This window comes from Megalops cyprinoides, chromosome 1 (assembly GCF_013368585.1).
Source record: "Megalops cyprinoides isolate fMegCyp1 chromosome 1, fMegCyp1.pri, whole genome shotgun sequence".
Taxonomy (NCBI): domain Eukaryota; kingdom Metazoa; phylum Chordata; class Actinopteri; order Elopiformes; family Megalopidae; genus Megalops; species Megalops cyprinoides.
The window spans coordinates 55,323,941-55,344,149 of NC_050583.1; the positions used below are offsets into that span (position 1 = coordinate 55,323,941).

Genomic DNA, 20,209 nt, shown 5'->3' on the forward strand with positions numbered 1-20,209 from the left:
TTCGCTGACAATCTGTGTACAGAAATGTTCTATTATTCAGCTTCTTTGAGCCTCGTTGTCAGCATATTCTGTAAATTCACTTAGAGTTTGGGTTTTGTGAATCAAATTGATAACTTGGTAATAACAGCTAATGTAATAGTATTACCCTTCAGCAAACAACAGTCTCTGTCATGCTCAGCTGTTCACAGTATGAAGCACCAAGACATTCAGCTTGAGGTTAATGTGGAAGTATCCGCTGGCTTAGATTGTCTCACTGAAACCCTCCGTTTAAATGGAGACAAATGACAGATACTGTAGGCGATTGACGAAAACATCTGGGAAACATTTAAATGTTTCACCTCTCACCCACAAAGAGTACAGTATTTCTAACTTTGATAGTTTTATTTGATCCATCTGAGACAACATTTGTTCAAACCTAACTCACTTATATATTAACCCTATATTTTAAAAAATGTTTTTCTTCCTAAATAACTTGGCCTACATTAAGTAATTCACATCAGTGAATAGCAGTACATGAGTATATCTTAAATATTTTATATTTGTGTTCAAGCCTTTATTTTATATTTGTCAAAGATAGTAATGCATTACTGAGAACAAGGAATTTACATTTTTCCTGGAAATTGCATTTCAGCCAGTTCTTGTGTCCGGGGTACACAAGAAACTGAATGCCAGTCTGTGGAAGGCAGAATCTTTTAACCAGGAGTTTGCTGACCACCAAGGAGACCTTCTGAACTGCAAGGATGGTGTGGTCTCCAACTCTGGCATCAAGGAATTCTGGGATGGCTTTGAAGACCTGACCAGTGAGTAGCTTGCATTCCGTCTCTATCAGTTGATAAGCTGGGATCCCCAGCCTCACCGTACTGTTCCCATCACACCTTACAATTCTGTCTTCCTCTTCCAGAACGGCCCAAATCGAAAGACGGGGACACCATGGTGTATCGGCTGAAGGACTGGCCCTCGGGGGAAGAGTTCATGGCCCTCATGCCTTCCAGGTATCCCATCTCAGAAGTCCTGCTGTGTAGGGCTGGGTTTTCAGAGCACTGGGGTGTGTTTATGAGTTCTCTGATGCGACCGCCTCCCCCCTCCCCCTCGCGTGTGTCGCAGGTATGATGACCTGATGAAGAACCTCCCTCTCCCGGAGTACTCGGACCCCGAGGGGAACCTCAACCTGGCCTCCCATCTGCCCACTTTCTTCGTGCGGCCAGACCTCGGTCCGAGGCTGTGCTGTGCCTACGGTACTAGAGCCTTTCATCCACCCCCTTTAGTATCCCTCAGAACAGCTCTCTAAATACCTAACCCACTGTCATTATATCATACATTTGATACAACTGACGACTGGAAATAATTGTCAAACATTGGGCAGCAGTGTAGCATAGTGGTAAGGAGCAGAACTCGTAATCAAAAGGTTGCCAGTTTGATTCCCCACTGGGGCACTGTGGTTGTACCCTTGGTCAAGGTACTTAACCAAGAATTACCTGAGTAAATATCCAGTTGTGTAAATGAGTAACATGAAAAAAGTAACCTATGTAATTCACTCTGGGTAAGAGCATCTGCTAAATGCAAGAATGTACATGTTGCCAATAATGTAATGTAGTGTCAAATTCATGTGAAGCCAATTATGTGGATGTGCTAGACATATACCAGAGAAGACATAATTATGGAATGTTGATAAATGCTTGATGCATGCAATCAGACAGCGCACACTTTTGTGTGTTAAATTTAGATGTATTCACAGGACAACACCAGGTTCCCCTGGAAACTGCTGCGCCAGCCCGTTTCTGTGGTAACGCTCATCTTTCCGTCCTGCCTCAGACCTGACCGCTCCTGTCTGCTCTCTCCAGGTGTAGCCGCCTCCCAGGAGCAGGACTTCGGAACGGCTAACCTTCACCTGGAGGTGTCCGACATCGTCAGCGTCCTCGTCTACGTCGGGGTGGCCAAAGGAAACGGAGTCCTCTCCAAAACAGGTAGGGCCAGCACAGACGGCAGGTCTCGCTCGATTACCGTCAGCCCAACAGCAGAGCGCTCGCCGCTAACAGAAGTAGGTCAGCCCGTTTTCTAGGAGACAACTAAACAAACAGGGACAAAAAAAAAAAAACGTTTTCTTTTTTTTAATTTTTGGTTGTGGGAATATAATGGTCAGGATTCTGTGCTAGATATTTTTTTTCCCCTTTGTGCCACAGCGCATGAAAAGAACAACACGCTGTAGACGTTAAAGAATTCTCCCGACAGTGGAATGTGGATGGTCGGCTGGAGAAAACCATCTGGAACGAGTTGCAGGAGCCGAGCGGCCCTCACATGGCCGAGCCCGGCGTAATCGCTTGCGAATCAGTTCAGCCCGGAGACAGAAATGGCCCTATCAGCTCAGAGAAGCAAAGCAGACTCAGGCTTCAAAACTTGTGCCAAATTTCACCAGAACGTGTCAAAAACAGACAGATGAGAAACAGAACAGGGCTTTTAAACCCTAAAATGGAGCGTAACTCCGTCGGTGGTGCCCGAACACCATATCGCCGTCTTTGGAAATCCCCCCGAAATAAAGAAGGATGGCTTAGTTCGCAGCTGAGAGTGAGACCTCCAGTCCCACCTTCACTGCGGAGTTTTGTGTGTGTGTCTGTGCTTGTGAGTTGGGAGGTGGCTCGCAAGGTCGTGACTCTGCTGTTTTGACTTGGCTGGGCGCCGCGGCCGTGTCCTGTCTCCTGTCAGAGGAAACCTCCCAGGGACACGATCCCCCCCACCCCCCCACCCCCCTGCTCTGCCTTCTCGCTATTTATAGAAGCCGAGCTTTCAGACAGGCGCGCACAGGGACAAGCATTAAGAAAAGACAGACACTGGTTCTCCGTCCTCATTGTTATTAATTTTTAAACATTTCTCTTCAAAGGAAGAAGTATACTGTCTCTGTCGGCATGCTGGCTTGGTAATGAATTGAGCTGACTGTGTGGTATCTGACTCTGTGTGTCTGCGCGCGTGTGTGTGTGTATTTGTGTGTGTTTGCAGGTGTGTTGAAGAGACTGGAGGAAGAAGATCTGGATGACAGTGTGAAGAAAAGATTAAAAGACTCCAGCGAGACTCCAGGAGCCTTGTGGCACATCTACGTGAGCAAAGATGTGGATAAAATTAAAGAGTTCCTGCACAAGGTTATTTTTAGTTCCCTTTTTTTCCACGTTTCTGGTAAATGGCTTGGTGATTCAATGAAACTGAACGTTCTGTGGCTCTTCACACTCTATTTGAATGTCCTTATTACGTATCGTTCCCTCCAGACACATAATTAATAGGGGACACTTAATTACTTTCCCCCACTTGAGCCTCATGACTCCTTTCAAGGCTGCCAGACGAATACTCTGATCCTATAGACTTGATTGACACACACCGCCTCGAGTGTCCCGATAGTGATCTTGTCTTTCATAAGTAAATTAGAAATCAGTTAGGGACAAACACTCTGAGAGATCCCTCATTGACTGTGGGGGAGAAAAACATCAACACAATGCGCATGTATGTGTGTGCAGCGTTTTATTGGGAACACGTTATTATTAGTGGGAACATGTTATTGTGTGGTCTCAGAGAGGATGTTTTCGGTGTGTTTCGGCCCTGTGTTGAGCTGAACCCTGCGGTGTCTCCGCAGGTGGCGAAGGAGCAGGGCGTGGAGGTGCCGGCGGAGCAGGACCCGATCCGGGAGCCCGGCTGGTACCTGAGCAGGAAGCTGCGGCAGCGGCTGCTGGAGGAGTACGGGGTGCAGGGCTGGACCGTGGTGCAGTTCCTGGGAGACTCCGTCCTCATCCCCGCGGGGGCCATGCACCAGGTCTGCGCTGCCACACCGACACCCCCCCCCCGATCACCTTCTCGCTGTTTGTCCGTGTCTCTCCGTCACCTTCTCACCGCTCATCTCTGTCTGTCTGCTGCCTCTCTGAATCACCTTCCCAGTGTTCGCCTCTGTGTCTCCGTCACCCTCTCGCTGCTCGTCTGTCGCTCCGTCACCCTCTCGCTGCTCGTCTGTCGCTCCGTCACCCTCTCGCCGCGTTTCCGTCGCTCTCTCACCCCCGTGCTGTTTGTCTCCGTCTCTCTGCCCGTCTCCTTATCACCTTGTCTCTGTCTCTCTGTCTCTGTCTTCTCCTCTCGTGTTTGCCTCTCTTGGACAGGCGTGTAGCAGGGAGGAGAGAGAGATCTTCCCGTCTTTGAGCTGCTGTTGCTCCTCATTTTGGTGGTTGCAGTTCTACTCTCTCTGTGTTTCCCGCATGCTGCTCGACGCGTCCCGACTCCCGAATGTGCATGTTTCAGACTGTGAAGAGCAGTGTTAGACCTGGCGGCGGTACAGTGCTGTGCGGTGCCTCCGTCCCTGTGTTCTCTGCAGCGGGGAGATAACACGCCTCCCTCTGTCTCTCTCTTTTCCTGTGTGTTCTTCAGGTGCAGAACCTTCACAGCTGTGTTCAAGTGATTAATGACTTTGTGTCGCCGGAACATGTGGTGCACTCATTTCATTTAACACAGGAACTGAGATCCTCCAAAGAAGAAATTAACTACGAAGATAAGCTACAGGTAAGAGCGTGTTGGAGCTCTTTCTCTTCCTAAATGGTCCCCATTAATTAAAAGGCCCGTTCCTCAACCTCGGCCTCATCCCAACCTGTCAGAACCGCCGCACAGACGAATGAAGAGGGTTTCCATCCCTTTCAAGTAACGAGTCCCGAAACGCACCTTCTCTGTGGCTGGCTTTTGGCTGTATGCATGCGTAGGAGTCATCCTCCTCAGATGGTTTTCATTTTACTGATGTGCTCTAAGTCCAGTGCGTACAGTCCAGCCCTTTGTGAGATGAAGTGTGCTGCACATTTTGTGGCTTGGTAGCATCACAGCACCGGTTAGCCAATTTAAAGCCTTTGGAAACAGAGCTGAAGAGAATTCCTCAGGATCAGTTGCGTTGGAAGTCTTCCTCCTGACTGCTTGCCCTTGTGTTTTCACCGCATGCGCTGTTCTCCAGTTTATGGAGCAAATAAAATATTCAGCAATCTCTAAGTACAGCGTCTCTGAAAAGGCGAGACAACCTAAGCGTGGTTAAGATGGCAGGGAGGAATAGACACGTTATTTCCCCCGTCTGATTGAAAATGTACCTTTGTTTTCACAGTGCCGGCTTTATGTCTTCCGTGTCACGTAGGAGAGTGCTTTGAAATACGACGATATGATTAATTTTTTCTCGTGAAGAGTACCGGTCGCCAAGTGCACAGCATGCGCAAATGAGTTGCTATGCAATTTTTCGCAATTTTCAGCTGCAGTTAGCCCATTATTTGATCTATTCTGGCTCCCTCTTCCTGTGTGAGTCAGATGTGAATGGGAGTCGGTAATGCCGCTCTAACAGCCTGTCTTGTTTTGTAGGTCAAGAACATCTTTTATCACTGTGTGAAAAACGCAGTGGGAACATTAAAGAGGTGCTGTACCGAGGAACAGGACGAAACGGAAGAGAACTCATGACACTTTCCCCTCGTTGTCGCTGAAGGATGGCTCCTCTCGGCCGTTCTTCATCATGTCACACGAAATATGCACACTAACCTTAGCATCATGAACCTCCAGTGCCAAGCAGACTAAAAAAAAAACTCTATTTATTTGTTACTGACACCATAGCAGTATAGCCCAGAGCATCAGGATAACTGTGATTCAATGCAAGTGTAAAGATAATCTGCAAGTAACAGCACTGCTGTTCCCTCTAGTGGTTATTTTTTTTGTTTTGTTTGTTCAGTTTTTTTTTCTTTTCTTTCTTGTATATTGTTTCAGTGGAAAATGATTAAAATGATGTATTTATTTTTTAAGAGTTCTATGCTATTATGTGTTATAGATCAAATGTAAATGTGACTTGTACAGTTTGATAAATCGATTCTGATACCGTTCACTACATTGAGACAGTTACTGTGAGAGAGGATACAGACACCAGCTATTGCCTGTACTTGGGAATCTTTGCTGAATTGCAGTCCTCATGCCATATCTTTTGAAAATGAACTGCCAAACTATTGTAAAGTGTAAAGTTATATTATGTAAAGAAACTAAAGGCAAAATGAATAACACAAAACACTTCAGCATTTTATTAAAAAAAAAAGTATTCGCTGTAAAATAGAGACATTTACAAAAAGTTGTAATTTATTCAAGAAAATCGTCTCGTTTTGTTAAAATTTACTATTGTGAACTTTTGAAGTTAAATGAAAAAAAATAAAAAACTTATTATGCTGTGTAAATATATACATATATACATTCAATGATGTATTTTTTTAAAACATGGCTTGCTTCAATTTCAAATTTTAAAAGTGCAAGTGTTACATGCTTTGTACATTGAAGTTCAAAGGGGTTTTACATTTTCCATTAAAATGGATTTATCAAAAGTCTAGCTGAGTAGTGTCTTTTGTTATGCAGTGGAGTGTGGGGACAATAATGTCTTTGTCATTGGGGGTAATGGATTCGGCAGGAATGGGGGGGTGACCACAGAAAGCGGGAATACTGTCATTGTCCAGGGGCATGTGGGCATCTCCCTCTTCTCTGTGGTTTCACTGTCCCGGAAAGCCTGGCCAATTCTTCACAGTTTAATCTCAAACTCAAAAGTGCTGTTTCTCTTGATGGCCAGATGTTTTTAGTTGGCATGTAATTTCATGAACTTGAGAAGACCCAAGAAAGCATTCTGTGGTTCAATTACTTGACGTTTGATTTTCTTCGTTGCCTTTTCTCTGTATCTTTGCGGGCTTGGTGTTCAGACGCGTCCAAAAGCTTTGCGGCCATTTTCTCGGACCTGTCTGCTCATGGCAGGTGGTTATAGTTAGTGTTTGTGAGCTGCACAGGATAACAGGGTCAGCGCAATGTAAATGTAACGCAGAAGCGAGGAATCGCACGCGCTCGGTGATGAGCTAAACTGTAAGCAGGGTCCTAAGTTGTTAAAAGGAAGGAATTAGGGGTTTGTCCTGGAGAGACGATGTCCTGCAGACATTAACCATACAGTACCTTGGATTCTGCAGTTGCTTATCACCTGAGATAACGTGATTTCAGTTCCCATCACATCGGTGAGACAGATGAAGTAATTCAGCCATGAGAGGGGATGAACACCAGAAGCCCATAAGCTCAAGGGCACCTCCCAGGCCCTAACTGTGATCAAAACTCGTTTCTAAACAAGGTGGAATGACTGTTGCCTGAGAAGGGTGACCAGAAAAGACTTCTAAGCCGGAAAAAACATCCTCGGCCAGCTCTCTCCGTCCGTGTTAAATCTGTCTGTTTACAACGCTCGGCTCTGCAGGCACAGCGTGACAACTGGATAAATTAATAATCGAATGAGATTAAAAACCTTGCCATTTCTGTCGTGCACTGCTCCCCACAATGCACAGATAATGACATATGTGGCCCTAATGTTCCCTCATATTCCAAAACGAATGTGCAAATGAAGCATCTGACCAAATCTGCCAGCCTTATCTCATTATCAGCTCATTAAACAGGGCCACACTCCCAACTGAAAGCAGACAAAAGGTTATTGCAGGCTAAAGAGTCTGGTGCAATTCTCCTCCGTAATGAACACAAGCCAGTCTCGGAACTGAACTCAAGAAAAGCCATTAGACGTAAGTGCACGAGCATCAAGTTGTAATGTTTTATTAGTTAGCTAATTGCATGTAATTCGTTTTCAGATAGCATTGCAGTTTGGCTTGTTAGAGGAGATCAGTGTTCTACACAGTTATACAGCAGTATATCCAGCAGTCACATCAAATGAGCGTCATAAGTCTCTGCAATGCGCTCTCCATGCAAACCATTTCTGCAGCTATTTTCTACTGAGAAAACAGGGTGTAGTCATTTAAATGGCTTGGCTGAAAGTTAATGAGTTGAATTTATGTCGTTACTTCATTGAAAGCATCTGAAAGGGGAGGGGGCACCTCACCTCAACCACAGCCCATGTGTAGCTCAAACCTGGGAGACACACGGTAGCTGTTTTTCACCAGAGCAAATCCACGTCAGCTGTGCCCATTAATCGGGGTGGGGCAGTTCAGATGCCAAGATTTTGAGAGCCAGATTGCGGATCTGACCGGTACACCAGGGACCCGCCTCATCTTTGAGAAAAGTGCCTTGATGTCTACCATGTACACTACAATGAGACAGCATCCCATACGGTGTCCCAGTCGCCCTGCTACCACATGGAATTCCACCAGGACCACATCCAGCTTCAGCCTGGTTCTCTCAGGAGATCTCCCATCCAGATACTCGCCAGACCTTGCACCACTTAACTTCAGTCATGTAGACTGCTGGTTTATTTGACCTTTTTGACCAGCTAATTTCAATCATTTTAAGAGCCTGGCGACTTACTTACTGTTAAATGAGAGAATTACAGAGCCAGTTCATGACACACCAGTTCCCTTAAGTTCACTTATTCACCCTGCCAGTTTGAATGTACATTCTTTTTTCACCTTTTTCCTGCATAAGTGAGTGAAACAGCCTGATTGAAAACCATGTCTTTTGACAATGGACCTCATATTACATTAAAACAAGCTTTGTACTGTTAATTATTACTGTTTTATTTTCATAATTACACTTAACCTTTAGAACCCGATTGTCAATTTTATATCAATTTGTCATTTGAAAATAGGGCCCACAATTGTGCTATAATTATCATTTGCTTTTGCCTACAACAAATGTATTTATCTGAAAAAATGACACACAGAACATTGTATTTTATGAAAATGGACAGACACAACAAAAATTATTGCATACATTTATTGTTATAGATATATGGCCCTGTGGTCCAGAAATCACCTCTGGAAATACACATCAAAAGCTGAGACCTTCTCATTCAGAGCCGTCGGGACGGCCTCAGTCAGTCGGTTCAGTAATTGCAGGCTGTAAACAGCTGAGAAGGGATGAAGGAGGCCTTCGCGGATGTTCTCTCTCTCCCTGAGCCGCGGTTTAACAGTCTGCTCACGCAGTGCGTGATTTTTCCCAGTGCCTCCGCAGTCCTGACAGCTCCGGCCTTATTAATATTCCCCGAACATCAAAGGCCCCGCGCTGCCGTCAGACATGTGACCGCGCTTGATCCTACTTCCTGCACACAGAAGCGTGCAGCAGTGCGCTAAAGGTCTGCAGGAAAGCCTGGCTGCCGCTTTAATGAGCCTCTCTCACCAGCCAGCTCCTCTCCTGGGGCCCGGGGGCCTTTCAGACCCGATGCCAGGTTCTAGCGGTAGCGCTGCCCGCTGCAACACCTGCAGAAGGGCTTGGCGTTGTGTATCGGCTCACCCCCCCCCCAGCCCCCCAGGTGCCTGCGCCGGGATATAATCACTTAAGAAAACAATACTACAAAGATATTTAAATTTAATGCATTTTAATTTTGCGTTTTCTTCATTGCAGTTCCCCTTTATGATCTGACAATATCTGATTTTGCTGGCTTTTCCTGCTTACCCTTCCTGTGAATTTGATTAAAGGCAAGAAAAGCAGTTCTATTATTTCAACACCAGAGGGAGCACTACCTGTCTATATGGCATTTTTTTTTAATATCATCACGGTTTCTTTGCTGAATGCATGTTCCTCACTCCATTCGCACATGGACAGGTAGTCAACCTTCAACCGTCAAAAGTATATGGGTAAGAGTACTCATGGATATTTAAAATCTGAAGCAGGCATTTTTTTTCAAAATCTGACAATCATAGATACATGAAGGTTTTGTATTTAGCCACTAGATGGCAGCATTTAAACTAAATGATCTCTACAAACCCTCCATTCTGACTACCATTTCAACATATGTTTCAAATTACCCTTCAGTTTGTTTATTATCTCCACAGCCAGTTTAACAGTTCTGAAGAGCCATACAGGGGTGGCTCCCCGTGAGTGAATCTTGCAGGTTTACAATAGGTGGCAGACACCCTTGTACATGCAGTGGGGACATATCAGTAGTCCTGGCATTTTTATAGAGGCTTTTAAATAATTTTAAAAAGGAATATGTTTTATGAGCACAAAACAATTGAAGGGGTCCCTGGTTTTATATTACTGATGAAAAAGAACGTGCAGCATCCCCACATGGAATCACGAAGTTCGACTGTAAAAAACATGTTATTTGTTATGAAGGAGGGGGAAAAAAAACAGCAAGAGTACTTCAGTAGCACCCGAGCTCTGGTATTGAATCGATTATACATTTACTCATTACACTTTTTCAAACTAGGATCTGAGGCAGCCCACAAACCAGAACTCCACTTGGTTCTTCAGGACGGAACGGCACGCTGACGCTGGCTTTCCTTCCCACTCCGATCGCCTGAAGTCGCTGTTCAGACAGGAAGGATACTCACCTGGCAACCAAAACTGTTCAGAGAAGATGAGCCAACCCACTGTCATTTGAAAAGCATCAACAGTAGCCGCCCTCCCCTGCTAGTCTTTCTTGTTTCGTATGGAAGAGCTGAGCACAGGTCCCTCCCCTCCGGAAGCAGTATTGAAGAAAATGAAATCCAACAGGTTTCCCAATGGAAGGGCAGAGCCTTTCTGTTCAAGACCATCACTGAACAGAAGACATCCCCCAATTCAATGTCAAGTAAAACAATGGCCACACACACCCCTAAAATAAACAGTCTTATTTCTTTTATATTTTAAAGATCATATACTTACAACTAGCATCGTCATTCATGCATCACCAAAACAATGTTACATATTCATTGTTGTGAGAGTCGGTAGCACAATTGTGTTAGGATTTACATCAAGCAAAAATACAAAAGAAAAAAATAATCTGATGCACCCTGATTACTGTTTGTAAACCAATAATTAATTTATACATATAAACATTGCTAATTTGGTTCCCTCTTTATGAGACCAATATAACTCATTCTTCTCATTGGCTCTGAAGTTGCATCACATTAAGAGCTGTTATTTTATGACGCATCTGGCACAAGTTGATTACTTCAGGTTAGTGCTGAAAATAAGCTACAAACCCTGATATATGTATATATATATATATATATATATATATATATATATATATATATATATATATACACATACACCATACACACATACATACATACACACACGTACACGGTATCATATTTGTACTTTTTCCATTCTGCATATTCAAACAGTTACCTGAAAATGTTTTTTTTTTGTGTGTTTAACACATTCACTTGTGTGTCCAACAAACTGACTGATTACAGTACAAATTAACTTGAGAAACAATAACAATAGCATAAAATCATGAGGTACCACACATACAGCCAAACTCGAATAAAGAGGAGGAAAGGAGGCTTCATACAGTCGCTTATTTCCTCCAGGCTTTGTTGCCGACGGCTCACAGATGCTTTCCTCTGCGTGGCTACCGGCTGCGGGGGTGAGGCCTCGGCCCTCCCGCCAGCCCAGCCGCCCCTCTCCTGCAATTCAGGCAGTAGGATATATACATAAGGCATAATACGAGCTCTCTACGCACTTCCCAGCTGAGCGCTAAACTTGCAAACGTAACATCAAATGTTGTGCGTTTGGTTAATGCAGAAAAGGAGCACCGCGCGGGGAGTGCGAACGCCCCTTTCCGAATCCACGGCTGCTCCCTTGGCTGTGAACATCAACCTGACGGCGCTCCGAGACAAAACAAAACAAAACAAAAAAAACACGTCAAGTCTGCTTCAGTCTCCTTCACTGGCTGACTGGGAAATGACGGGACACGGAAGGGAGGTATTCTAATCTGCATGTTCGTTGCGATACCCACACGCCTGTTCTATGCACGAGTTCTGCCGCGTATCTAAAAAGCTACAGCTAGAGAGGAGCACTGGATTAGGAAGCAAGCAGACACAACACGGTACAAATGCTGACAGATCACAGATACGGATCACAGTGTTCAATTCCCCCCGCGGAGCAGCTCAGCTCTGCTGTCTGTCGGGGGGGGGACACTTTCACTGCAACACCTTCACTAACGTCTCACTGAAGATGCATGTGCCACCTCCATCTCTGGACACAGTCTGGCCCAGAATTCATTGTTTTCCATAGCTGCTATGCGAAAATTAGAGCTGAAACCAGGCAAAAAAAAAACAACAACAAAGAGTTTGAAAGTGTCACTGCCAGTCAGTCCAGGCTTCAAGATGGGAACCTTTCAGTGAGCCGGAGAACAGTCATCAGTCCCTTTTTATTCATATTTGTGGTTTAGGACCTTAAATCACAACCATTATAGAAATATTCAAAAGGCACAAATCCTGCAAAAAGGTTTTTTTTGTGAAATAGCTGCAGTACCTAGGGTAGTCACTGGAGGGAGCAAAAAAAAAAAAAGAAAGAAAAGAATGAGAGAAATGACTTCCGAGTTCCGCCACCTCGGGGGAGGTGCCGGAGGACACCACAGAACACTTTTGAACGGCGGACGCATTTCCTCAGCGAGACATCTCCCTGTGCGCCGGTCGGCACCATGGTCTCCCTTTCGTCTCGTTTTTGTTTGCTGGAGTGATCCGAACGGCTGGGCTACGGCTTGTCTCTGTCCAGGAGCTCCTGCAGTTCGTTCTGGATGTCCACAGGCAGCTCCAGCACAGGGAGGTCCTCTAGAGGGATGTCCTGAGTTGGCATTTCCAGGGGCGGGAGGTGCGGGATGGGAATGTCCTTGTTCTTCCTGTCCTCCGCCGGCTGCGGCAGGACCCACAGCTCGGACTTCTCCACGAAGTCGGCGTCGGCGTACGACTCCCTCTTCAGCCGGGCGTTCTCCGCCTTCAGCCGCTGGTTCTCCTGGGTCAGCTTCTCGTTCTCGGCCAGCAGGAAGTCCACCAGCTTCCTGAGGTCGGCGATGGCCGTCTCCTGCTCCTCCAGCCGCGTCTTGTCGTCCTTCTGGGCCTTGCTGCCGGGGCAGGGCTCCGGCGCGGCGCCCTTGTTCTTCAGCAGGTACAGCCAGGTGTCGTACTCGCGCTCGCCGCCGTACGGCACACTGGGGGCGTGGGCGGGGCCAGGAAGGGCGGCAGCGGCACCAGGGGTGGCCTGCAGCTGATTGGGCAGGGCCGGCTCAGGGGCGGAGCCGCTCTGGAGGACCCGGGGCTTCCCCTCCCTCCTGGCCCGCTTCCACTTCTCCTCGATCAGCCGCTGCTGCTTCATGTGGCTGTCCCTTTGGAGCTCCAGCGACAGGCGAGCCTAAGAGACCCAAGTGTGACAAGACAGACTTCACACACCACGCACTTTGCATCACGGGGTCTGCCTGTAGCAACATGGCTCAAATGCTGTGATCACTGCATCAGGCACCAACTACAGAACTTTTCCTGAACACAAATATAAGGGGAAATATAAGCCACCATAACAATACATGATTGGACTTAGGTATTGGTCAGATCTTAGACACAACCTTGATAAGTAAAATGTGAGTTCTCTCAGTTGATAGAGCATGCACTGTCTACAATTCAAATTTCTCTTCATTTCAAAGTGCACTTCATAATGATGCTTCTACGATAGTAAATTCCAATTAAATCTAGTGGGATGACATTTTAACGTATTAAGGAGCAGGGCTTGTAACTGAAAGGATACCGAATTGATTCCCTGTTGGGGCACTGCTGTTGTACCCTTGGGCAAGGCACTTCATCCACCATTGCCTCAGTGAAAAGTCTCACTGTATAAATGTATAACACGTAAAAACTGTAACCTGTGTAAGTGGCTCTGGACAAGAGCATCTGCTAAGTGACAATGATGTATTATAATGTCACAGACTACTGGTTATTCACCACCGTCATCGTTTTAGGTGAAATTTCTTTAAAGAAAATGCAATGTAGTCTTTGTTCCATCCTGCTGTTCAAACAATGGTATTGCTCCATGTTTTGATATCACCACTGAGGGTGTTTTTCAGATGCATGGGCTCGTTTATGATTTTATATTGTTAAAGGAGACTAATGTCTACAAACAGAGAAACTACACATTTCAGTGAATCTTAAATCACCATCCTGAAGACGCAGAGGCTGCGCTCCAGGCTGTGACCCTTTTTTTATTAATGGAGTTGCTACAGTGATTCCTCAGGTGTAGTAAACCTAATTATGTATTTCAGTTTGGATCAAACTAAAACAGGCTTTCCACCTTTTCCTGAAGTACAGAGCCCGGGTCCTCTTTTTGCAAATTAGCCGCATGTCTGGCTGTGAGTCACTACCCCAAGAGAAATGGTTCTAATTTACATCAAATCCATGACAAACTCTGAGAAATTATTTTAATGACAAGTCAATGGCCTGAGCTTACATGATGTACACCCAGTAGTTATTTAACCACCCCACCTGGGTTACGTAGTCTTTGGCCTGAAAATGTTCCACCCGCATGAATGCAGGGTGTTAAAGCACACTATGGGTAAGTCATGCTAAATGACCTACTATGTACTGCCCCACTGGGGCGTCGGAACACACTCCTGGCAGAGGAGCCGAGGGAGCAAAGCAAAAGCAGCTCTATCTCTGTCAGAATGACCTGACCTTTCCCTGGCCTCCCCACAGCACAAACACTACAAACCTACCTGTTCACACTGCGTCAGCTTCATGGCCTCCTGCAGAAGGTCTGCAAAACAGCGGGAGGAAAAAAAAACAACTCTTACACACAGTTACCCCCCCAATTATTCAACATCGCCCGTTCTTTACCAGTCTTTTCCAGTATTTTCCACACCTGCATATGTGGGAACAGCATTGCACAATAGGAGCCACTTTGAGCAATGCATAGACTAGGTATATATTTCCTGGTCAACACCCATCCACAGACAGCCTCACTGAAGCAGGAAGTACACATTATTTTCGAAGAACATAGTGCTTATTAGCACTGGCTACAAACTTGGCCAAATCATCCCTGTCAGACAGAGGGTCTGTTGCTATAGTAACACTTTTGTCCATAGCCTTACTGCTACAGCAGCACCTTTACTGAGCATATGACCAATGCTAACATCTCCTCACTGCTGCACTTGATGGCACACAATCACAAGTAACGTTATCCCTCTACTTCTCTGAGAGTAGTGTAGAATAAAGACAGCAGAGTAATTGGCTTTACTTCAGCAAAATAGCATTGTAAATGTAGAGGGGGCTGCGCTGCAGTTTCACTTCTGCCGCACCACTGAAGAGTTTCCGTACAATTTCCCAAAATAGCATTCTCTCGTGTCAACAACAGAGAATGAAAATAATAAAACGAACTGAATTTAACAAACCGGTTCTCCATTTCCTCAAAGTGCGACTTTCACTGCACAGGGGTGGGAGGCTATTACAATCCCCGTGGCTAAATTAACATTACTATCAACCTTAATGTCTCCGTCGGAAAATGAAGCAGACCACGAGAAGAGCGCACCTGCTGCTTTCCCGTGACACGCAATCGCTTCTTCATATTTGCCAGCTGCCAACAAACGGTCTGCCTTCCTGCTCTGCTGATGAGCCTGTGGAGAAAAAAGAAGTCTTTTCAGATTGACACACCAAGCCCACCCCTACACCGTCTGACTTGACGGCTCACACCTTTGATGCCGGAGCAGCATGCAAACCATAACTGTGCGATTGCAGCAGGCGCATCCTTGAGACTCCCATTGCATAACACGAAACCGTGAACATAAGTCTAGTCAGGAAAAAAGACGCGAATAAAGAGCAGAGTTCTCCAGTGGGACACGCAGGGCTGAGGGGCAGGAAGCGTGTCTTCTAAGTTCTGCCTCCGGGCATGACAACAGATTTCCGGGGTAGATAGCAAGCCGATATATAAAGCTATAAAGATATAGCTATCTTGGAAGCAGCTTCTACCTTATGTAGTCGGCTAGCTACGAACTAACAGATCCTACACTATGTTATCGGTGTGTGCCAACGAAGTTCGTGGAGTCCACTAGCGTGCCTGCCCATTGGCTCTAAAATTCGGTCGTGAGCTATCTTGCTCTTTCGATTTAAATAGCTACCTGTAAGTATGGCAACACACAATGACCTTTGTATAATTCATGCGATCTAGCTAACGTTAACGAGCTCCCAATTTGAGAAGTGAATCTCTCAACCACATTATCCCCAGGACCGCTAAATGGTTGGTTGGCTAACGAGTTAAAGCTATCGTTTGCTAAATGAATGCAATGACACAATGAAATAACTGTAGGCAGCTAGCATGTTCAACGCTTTAAAGGGTTAGCGTTATCCTGGGTACTAACTGTACTAGCTAATTAGCTGGTATTGGTACCTGGTTATGTTTTATGCAGATCGGTATTGCCAACTATTAGTCTTGACATGCAACTAAATAGCTAACCAGCAAGCAGTAAACTGGACACTACATCAGCTAACCAGCGAATGGACGGTCCTTTTAGATTAGATAACTAGCTTGCTACAATCACAGGCCAGCTAGCTGCTGGTACAGCGTTGACTGTAGAAAGCCTATCGATGTTAGGTTGCTCATGACCCTTGCAAAATGAATGTCACATTGATACAAAATGCCAATTTCATAACTGAAACGAACAGCTCTCCACTTCCCATAACAGAAAGCTAGCTCGCTAAGCTGAAGATAAATGCTAACCTGAAAGCCATTAACTAACGTTCGCTGAGTGCACTTGTGGAAATGTAATGCAAATTTACTTGCATACTTGGTATCTTAAGAGTCAGCTAGCAAGACAACCCTTTCACATAAACTGTCGACAAAACCTTCGTCGTTTAGATTAAAACTACCGCGTTGTTAAAAAAAAACCAACTAAACTCGCTTTTGTTTCGGTTAGAAGGAGGGGGCACTGTGTGGCCACGTTTGCAAGCTAGCTACCTTGCTATGTTACATAGCTAGTTAGGCTAACGTTAGCTAGCTAACTGTCAACATAAGCAGGCAACAAACTTACGAGGTTAAGAGGACTTTCCACCACCTCCATTTGGATATTCTTCACGAATATAAGCTACATGAGAAACAAATGTTCTCCCCGTAGACGGTCATCGGGCGCCCCTTCTCAATTCCGGTACCAGGGGGTCTCTGGTTCTACCGGACTGCTTGGGTGATTAGCTAGCGAGTGAGCTAGCTGTTAGTGTGGGGGAAAAACACAGCAACTTCCCCACAACGATCAGAAAACGTAGTGACGCAACTGAGACGACTTCTTCGACGAAAACCGTGATTTGTGACGAGATCTCGCGATAGCAATCTCCCGGACGCCGTCTGTTGGACGTCATCAAATAAGCCTCGTTGTCAAGATAGGAGAACCTTCAAAATGTTCTAAGGTGCTTGATAAATGAGTTCTTTCTCGTGCCATAGGTATGAATGTTCATTCATATAATAATGTATTATATATTCAAATATAAAAATGGATATTCATGTATAAATGAATGTTCCTATAAATGAATCCGCCTGAGTGGTGTATTCTGAAGGCTGGAATATGGAAATGTGTAGGAGAATATGCGAACTACGCATTTTCATCTCTCCCTTAGCCTGGCAATTAATACTGCACGCCACAAGGGGGAAGTCTTGTTCCGTGAACTCTTTCCGTCTGTCACAGGTTTTCCGAAGGTTAGAGCGTAAACACAAGTGGGGCTCTACCTTTTCATGAGCACCAGAAAAATACGTTGGCGGTGCGAACATTTTCACTTACTTTTGAGGAGACAATGTTCTAGTGAGTAGGATATAGACTATATGTTGATAAACAACGCACATACATTGTTAATATAGGCGTGCTGCAGCTGTTAGTCATCACTTTTCATATAACACATAGTTTCGCTCTGCTAACAGTTTCTCATGTGTGGTAAATGATTAGCTAATTCAGAACAGGTTACTTTAGTACATCTTAAATAAACGTGTACTAAAAACAACTCCAAAATCGATATGGGTTAAGACACCACGCAAAGCAACAGCACATATAAACAACAGCAGAACGGATTTTTGTACTACTGGCACCAGTGTCCTCGATATGTAGAATAAAGTTATGCTGGACCTCAAAGAGGTCGCAGTCTTTGATGGCAGTCTTTAAGTAAGTTTTAAGTACTCTTTTTTTTTTTGCCAATGATCATAAGGCCAACTGAAGGTCTGTAACAGACCACATTGAGGACCCCGATCATTCGCTGAAGAACCCTCACATACAGTGTCAACCTATTCAGTCCACTTTTATTACATTTGTGTTAGGGTTTTGCTTTATATGTGATAAAGACATAAGCAGAGCAGTGATACAAGTTGCTGTTTTTATGCTGAAAATGCTTGCAGTGCAGTTACTGCAATTAAATGGGATTGTGTGAATGCACTTCATGATCGAGTAAAGTAGAGAACTTACTAGGTAGGCAGGCAATTCTACTTATTGTAGATTTTCCAGTTCCTCTTCGTACCACTAGAGAGCAGGTTTCACCCTGCAATGAAACAACTAAAATTGCTTGCATAGAATATCTGGGCAGTTGGACAGTTGGAAAGAAGGATGGAGACATAAAGGCAGACATATATAGACATACATGCATACACATACAGATAATTGCTGCTTATTATATTGAGACAAAATTATGTAGACACAATCATTTCTGAATCTGCTGCACAGTGAGTTCATCGGTCCACAGCAAAGCCCTCTGCAGTTTAGTTTGCACTTCACTTCCTTAAAGGACTGTATGTTAAAGGATGAACATTGATTCGATATATGAAGCTGTTTAATTATTTCACACATGATGAGATATATTTGCTACTATATTTATAAATTGAATTCAAATTGTGTTGTGGGATAATAGCCAAGGCAAAATGTAATATTTCCTCACTTTCAAAATGAAATAAATACATATATTTAGTTATATTTTAGTATTGTCGATTCAGAACTTGTCTTACTCATACAGATGGGCATTTCAGAATTTATTGGTGCCTGACTCGTTCCTCCTGACTGTAGCGGGAATAAAAAACCGCAGGCATGAATATTCTGACGCACTGTGTTGTTGCAAGGCCTTTTTCTTTTCCTCATACAATGAACTTGAGTGGACAGATCTGGGTGGAACACAGTGGGTGTCCTCAGAAAGAACGGACAAATGTGAATTGTGTCATATCTCATTGAAAGATGCTGGTCGTTCATTTACAGTGGGGCTTTGGGGGGGAATAGTGCTGTCATTGTTCTCACTCTGAAAGTTCAGCACTGGCACATGTGAACCTATACACTTGTTTCTGACCTCAGTTAGAACTAAAGCGGGATGCTGTACAGCACCCTTTCAACTCAGTCCACAGGGATCTTTCATCTGCAAGCATACCTTCAAAAACCAGACATGAAAGCAAGATAATGCAAATTTCCAAAATAAATCTTCAATGGATCCAATAAGCACCCCTAATAAGTCAACTCCTTACATCGGTCAGATGGAGACAGTCTGCTTTTTGCTTACAGGATATGAGATTCTGCAAGTCACTCTTTTCCTTTCACAGAACTGCCACTATGAGATGGTCATTGTGGGTTTTTTTGTTTTTGTTGTTGTTGTTGCTGTGTTTTGAAACACCGACTATTGGGGTTTGAGATCCTGACACTGTCTTCACGCCGTAATGTCAGAGGCCTCTTTATTCCCAGCTGACAGGATGTTTGGTCCAGCTGACAGTGTGCTAAGATGGTAAAAAAAAAAAAAAAACAGTGGAATTTTAGAGTAGGAGGGAGGTTTTCAGGAGTCTTTTACCTGCTTGAAAAGCAGTGATGAGCCAGCTCCACTCTCAGGCCTTGTCTCCTTAGGAGGCCAGGATTTAACATCCCACACTCGGATTGGGACTGACCAGCCCTCTTCATCCCCTTCCCTTTGTTGTCACTTGCCCCTTCTTGCTGATTCTGCTTAGGCTGTGCATTTCCAGCTGGAGTGTGGCTGGGGAAGGTTCCTGTGTGCTTTTGCTGTGTGTATGGGGAAGCCCACATAGCCTCCCACACAGGGCCTCCCTAAAAGGAGAAAAGGGAAATGCCTGTGTCTTTGAAGCAGCGCTCTGGCACAAAGGGAACCCCGCAGTGAGCTAATGTGCTTGACAAATATTTCTTTCTTTATACTACACATGTAAAGCTATCAGAGTGCTCTCTGTCCATCCACCACTGTCAGGTGTCCCGCCCACTCACAGGCATTCCTATCAGCCTGAGCTTAAACTCCTCATTCCAGGGTTTGGAACCCGCTTCTTCTTCTCATCCGCAGGAAATGTGATTTATTTTAACCTGTTTATTTAGAGCCATGCTTTAAGTAGAGTTTATTGACACTGTAGGTTTCCGGAAGAACGGTATTATAGAACTGAAAGGCTCTTATTTGTCAGTGGGACAGTGAATTTTGGACTGAATTGCATTGTATTGACGCCACAATCAGCAGATATTTTAGGCCATTATTGTAGATTGATGTGTGAATCAACATTTTTGTTGATAAAGGGAAAACACACA

The 20,209-nt window shown here is 44.8% G+C and overlaps 2 protein-coding genes across 5 annotated transcripts in view; one reads left to right on the top strand and one right to left on the bottom strand.

Moving 5' to 3' along the window:
* jmjd1cb (jumonji domain containing 1Cb) overlaps window positions 1-6,033 on the top strand; it is a 96,668-nt gene extending 90,635 nt beyond the window's left edge. For 3 of the 4 annotated variants that reach the window (XM_036548809.1, XM_036548833.1, XM_036548825.1), the window contains 6 exons: window positions 632-800; window positions 902-992; window positions 1,105-1,235; window positions 1,842-1,964; window positions 2,992-3,131; window positions 3,617-4,381. In XM_036548809.1, coding sequence (XP_036404702.1) covers window positions 632-800; window positions 902-992; window positions 1,105-1,235; window positions 1,842-1,964; window positions 2,992-3,131; window positions 3,617-4,138 — 1,176 coding nt within the window. In that variant the 3' untranslated portion in view covers window positions 4,139-4,381. The other variant, XM_036548817.1, reaches the window with a different exon arrangement.
* A 5,807-nt stretch (window positions 6,034-11,840) lies between these two features.
* On the bottom strand, window positions 11,841-16,918 carry nrbf2b (nuclear receptor binding factor 2b). Its single transcript, XM_036537368.1, has 4 exons — window positions 16,715-16,918; window positions 15,220-15,304; window positions 14,408-14,448; window positions 11,841-13,059 (listed from the first exon to the last, which is right to left on the bottom strand). The coding sequence occupies exons 1-4, from the start codon at window positions 16,742-16,744 to the stop codon at window positions 12,406-12,408; spliced, it is 810 nt and encodes a 269-aa protein (XP_036393261.1). The 5' UTR covers window positions 16,745-16,918; the 3' UTR covers window positions 11,841-12,405.
* Between the last annotated feature and the right edge of the window lie 3,291 nt (window positions 16,919-20,209).

Bases quoted from the DNA above. Each gene is read 5' to 3' on its own strand.
- nrbf2b (XM_036537368.1), bottom strand. From the start codon at position 16,744: ATGGAGGTGGTGGAAAGTCCTCTTAACCTC. The intron at 15,305-16,714 runs GTAAGTTTGTTG...TTTTCTCCACAG, and splicing joins TGGAAAGTCCTCTTAACCTC to GCTCATCAGCAGAGCAGGAA. The intron at 13,060-14,407 runs GTAGGTTTGTAG...TGGGTCTCTTAG, and splicing joins AGCTGACGCAGTGTGAACAG to GCTCGCCTGTCGCTGGAGCT.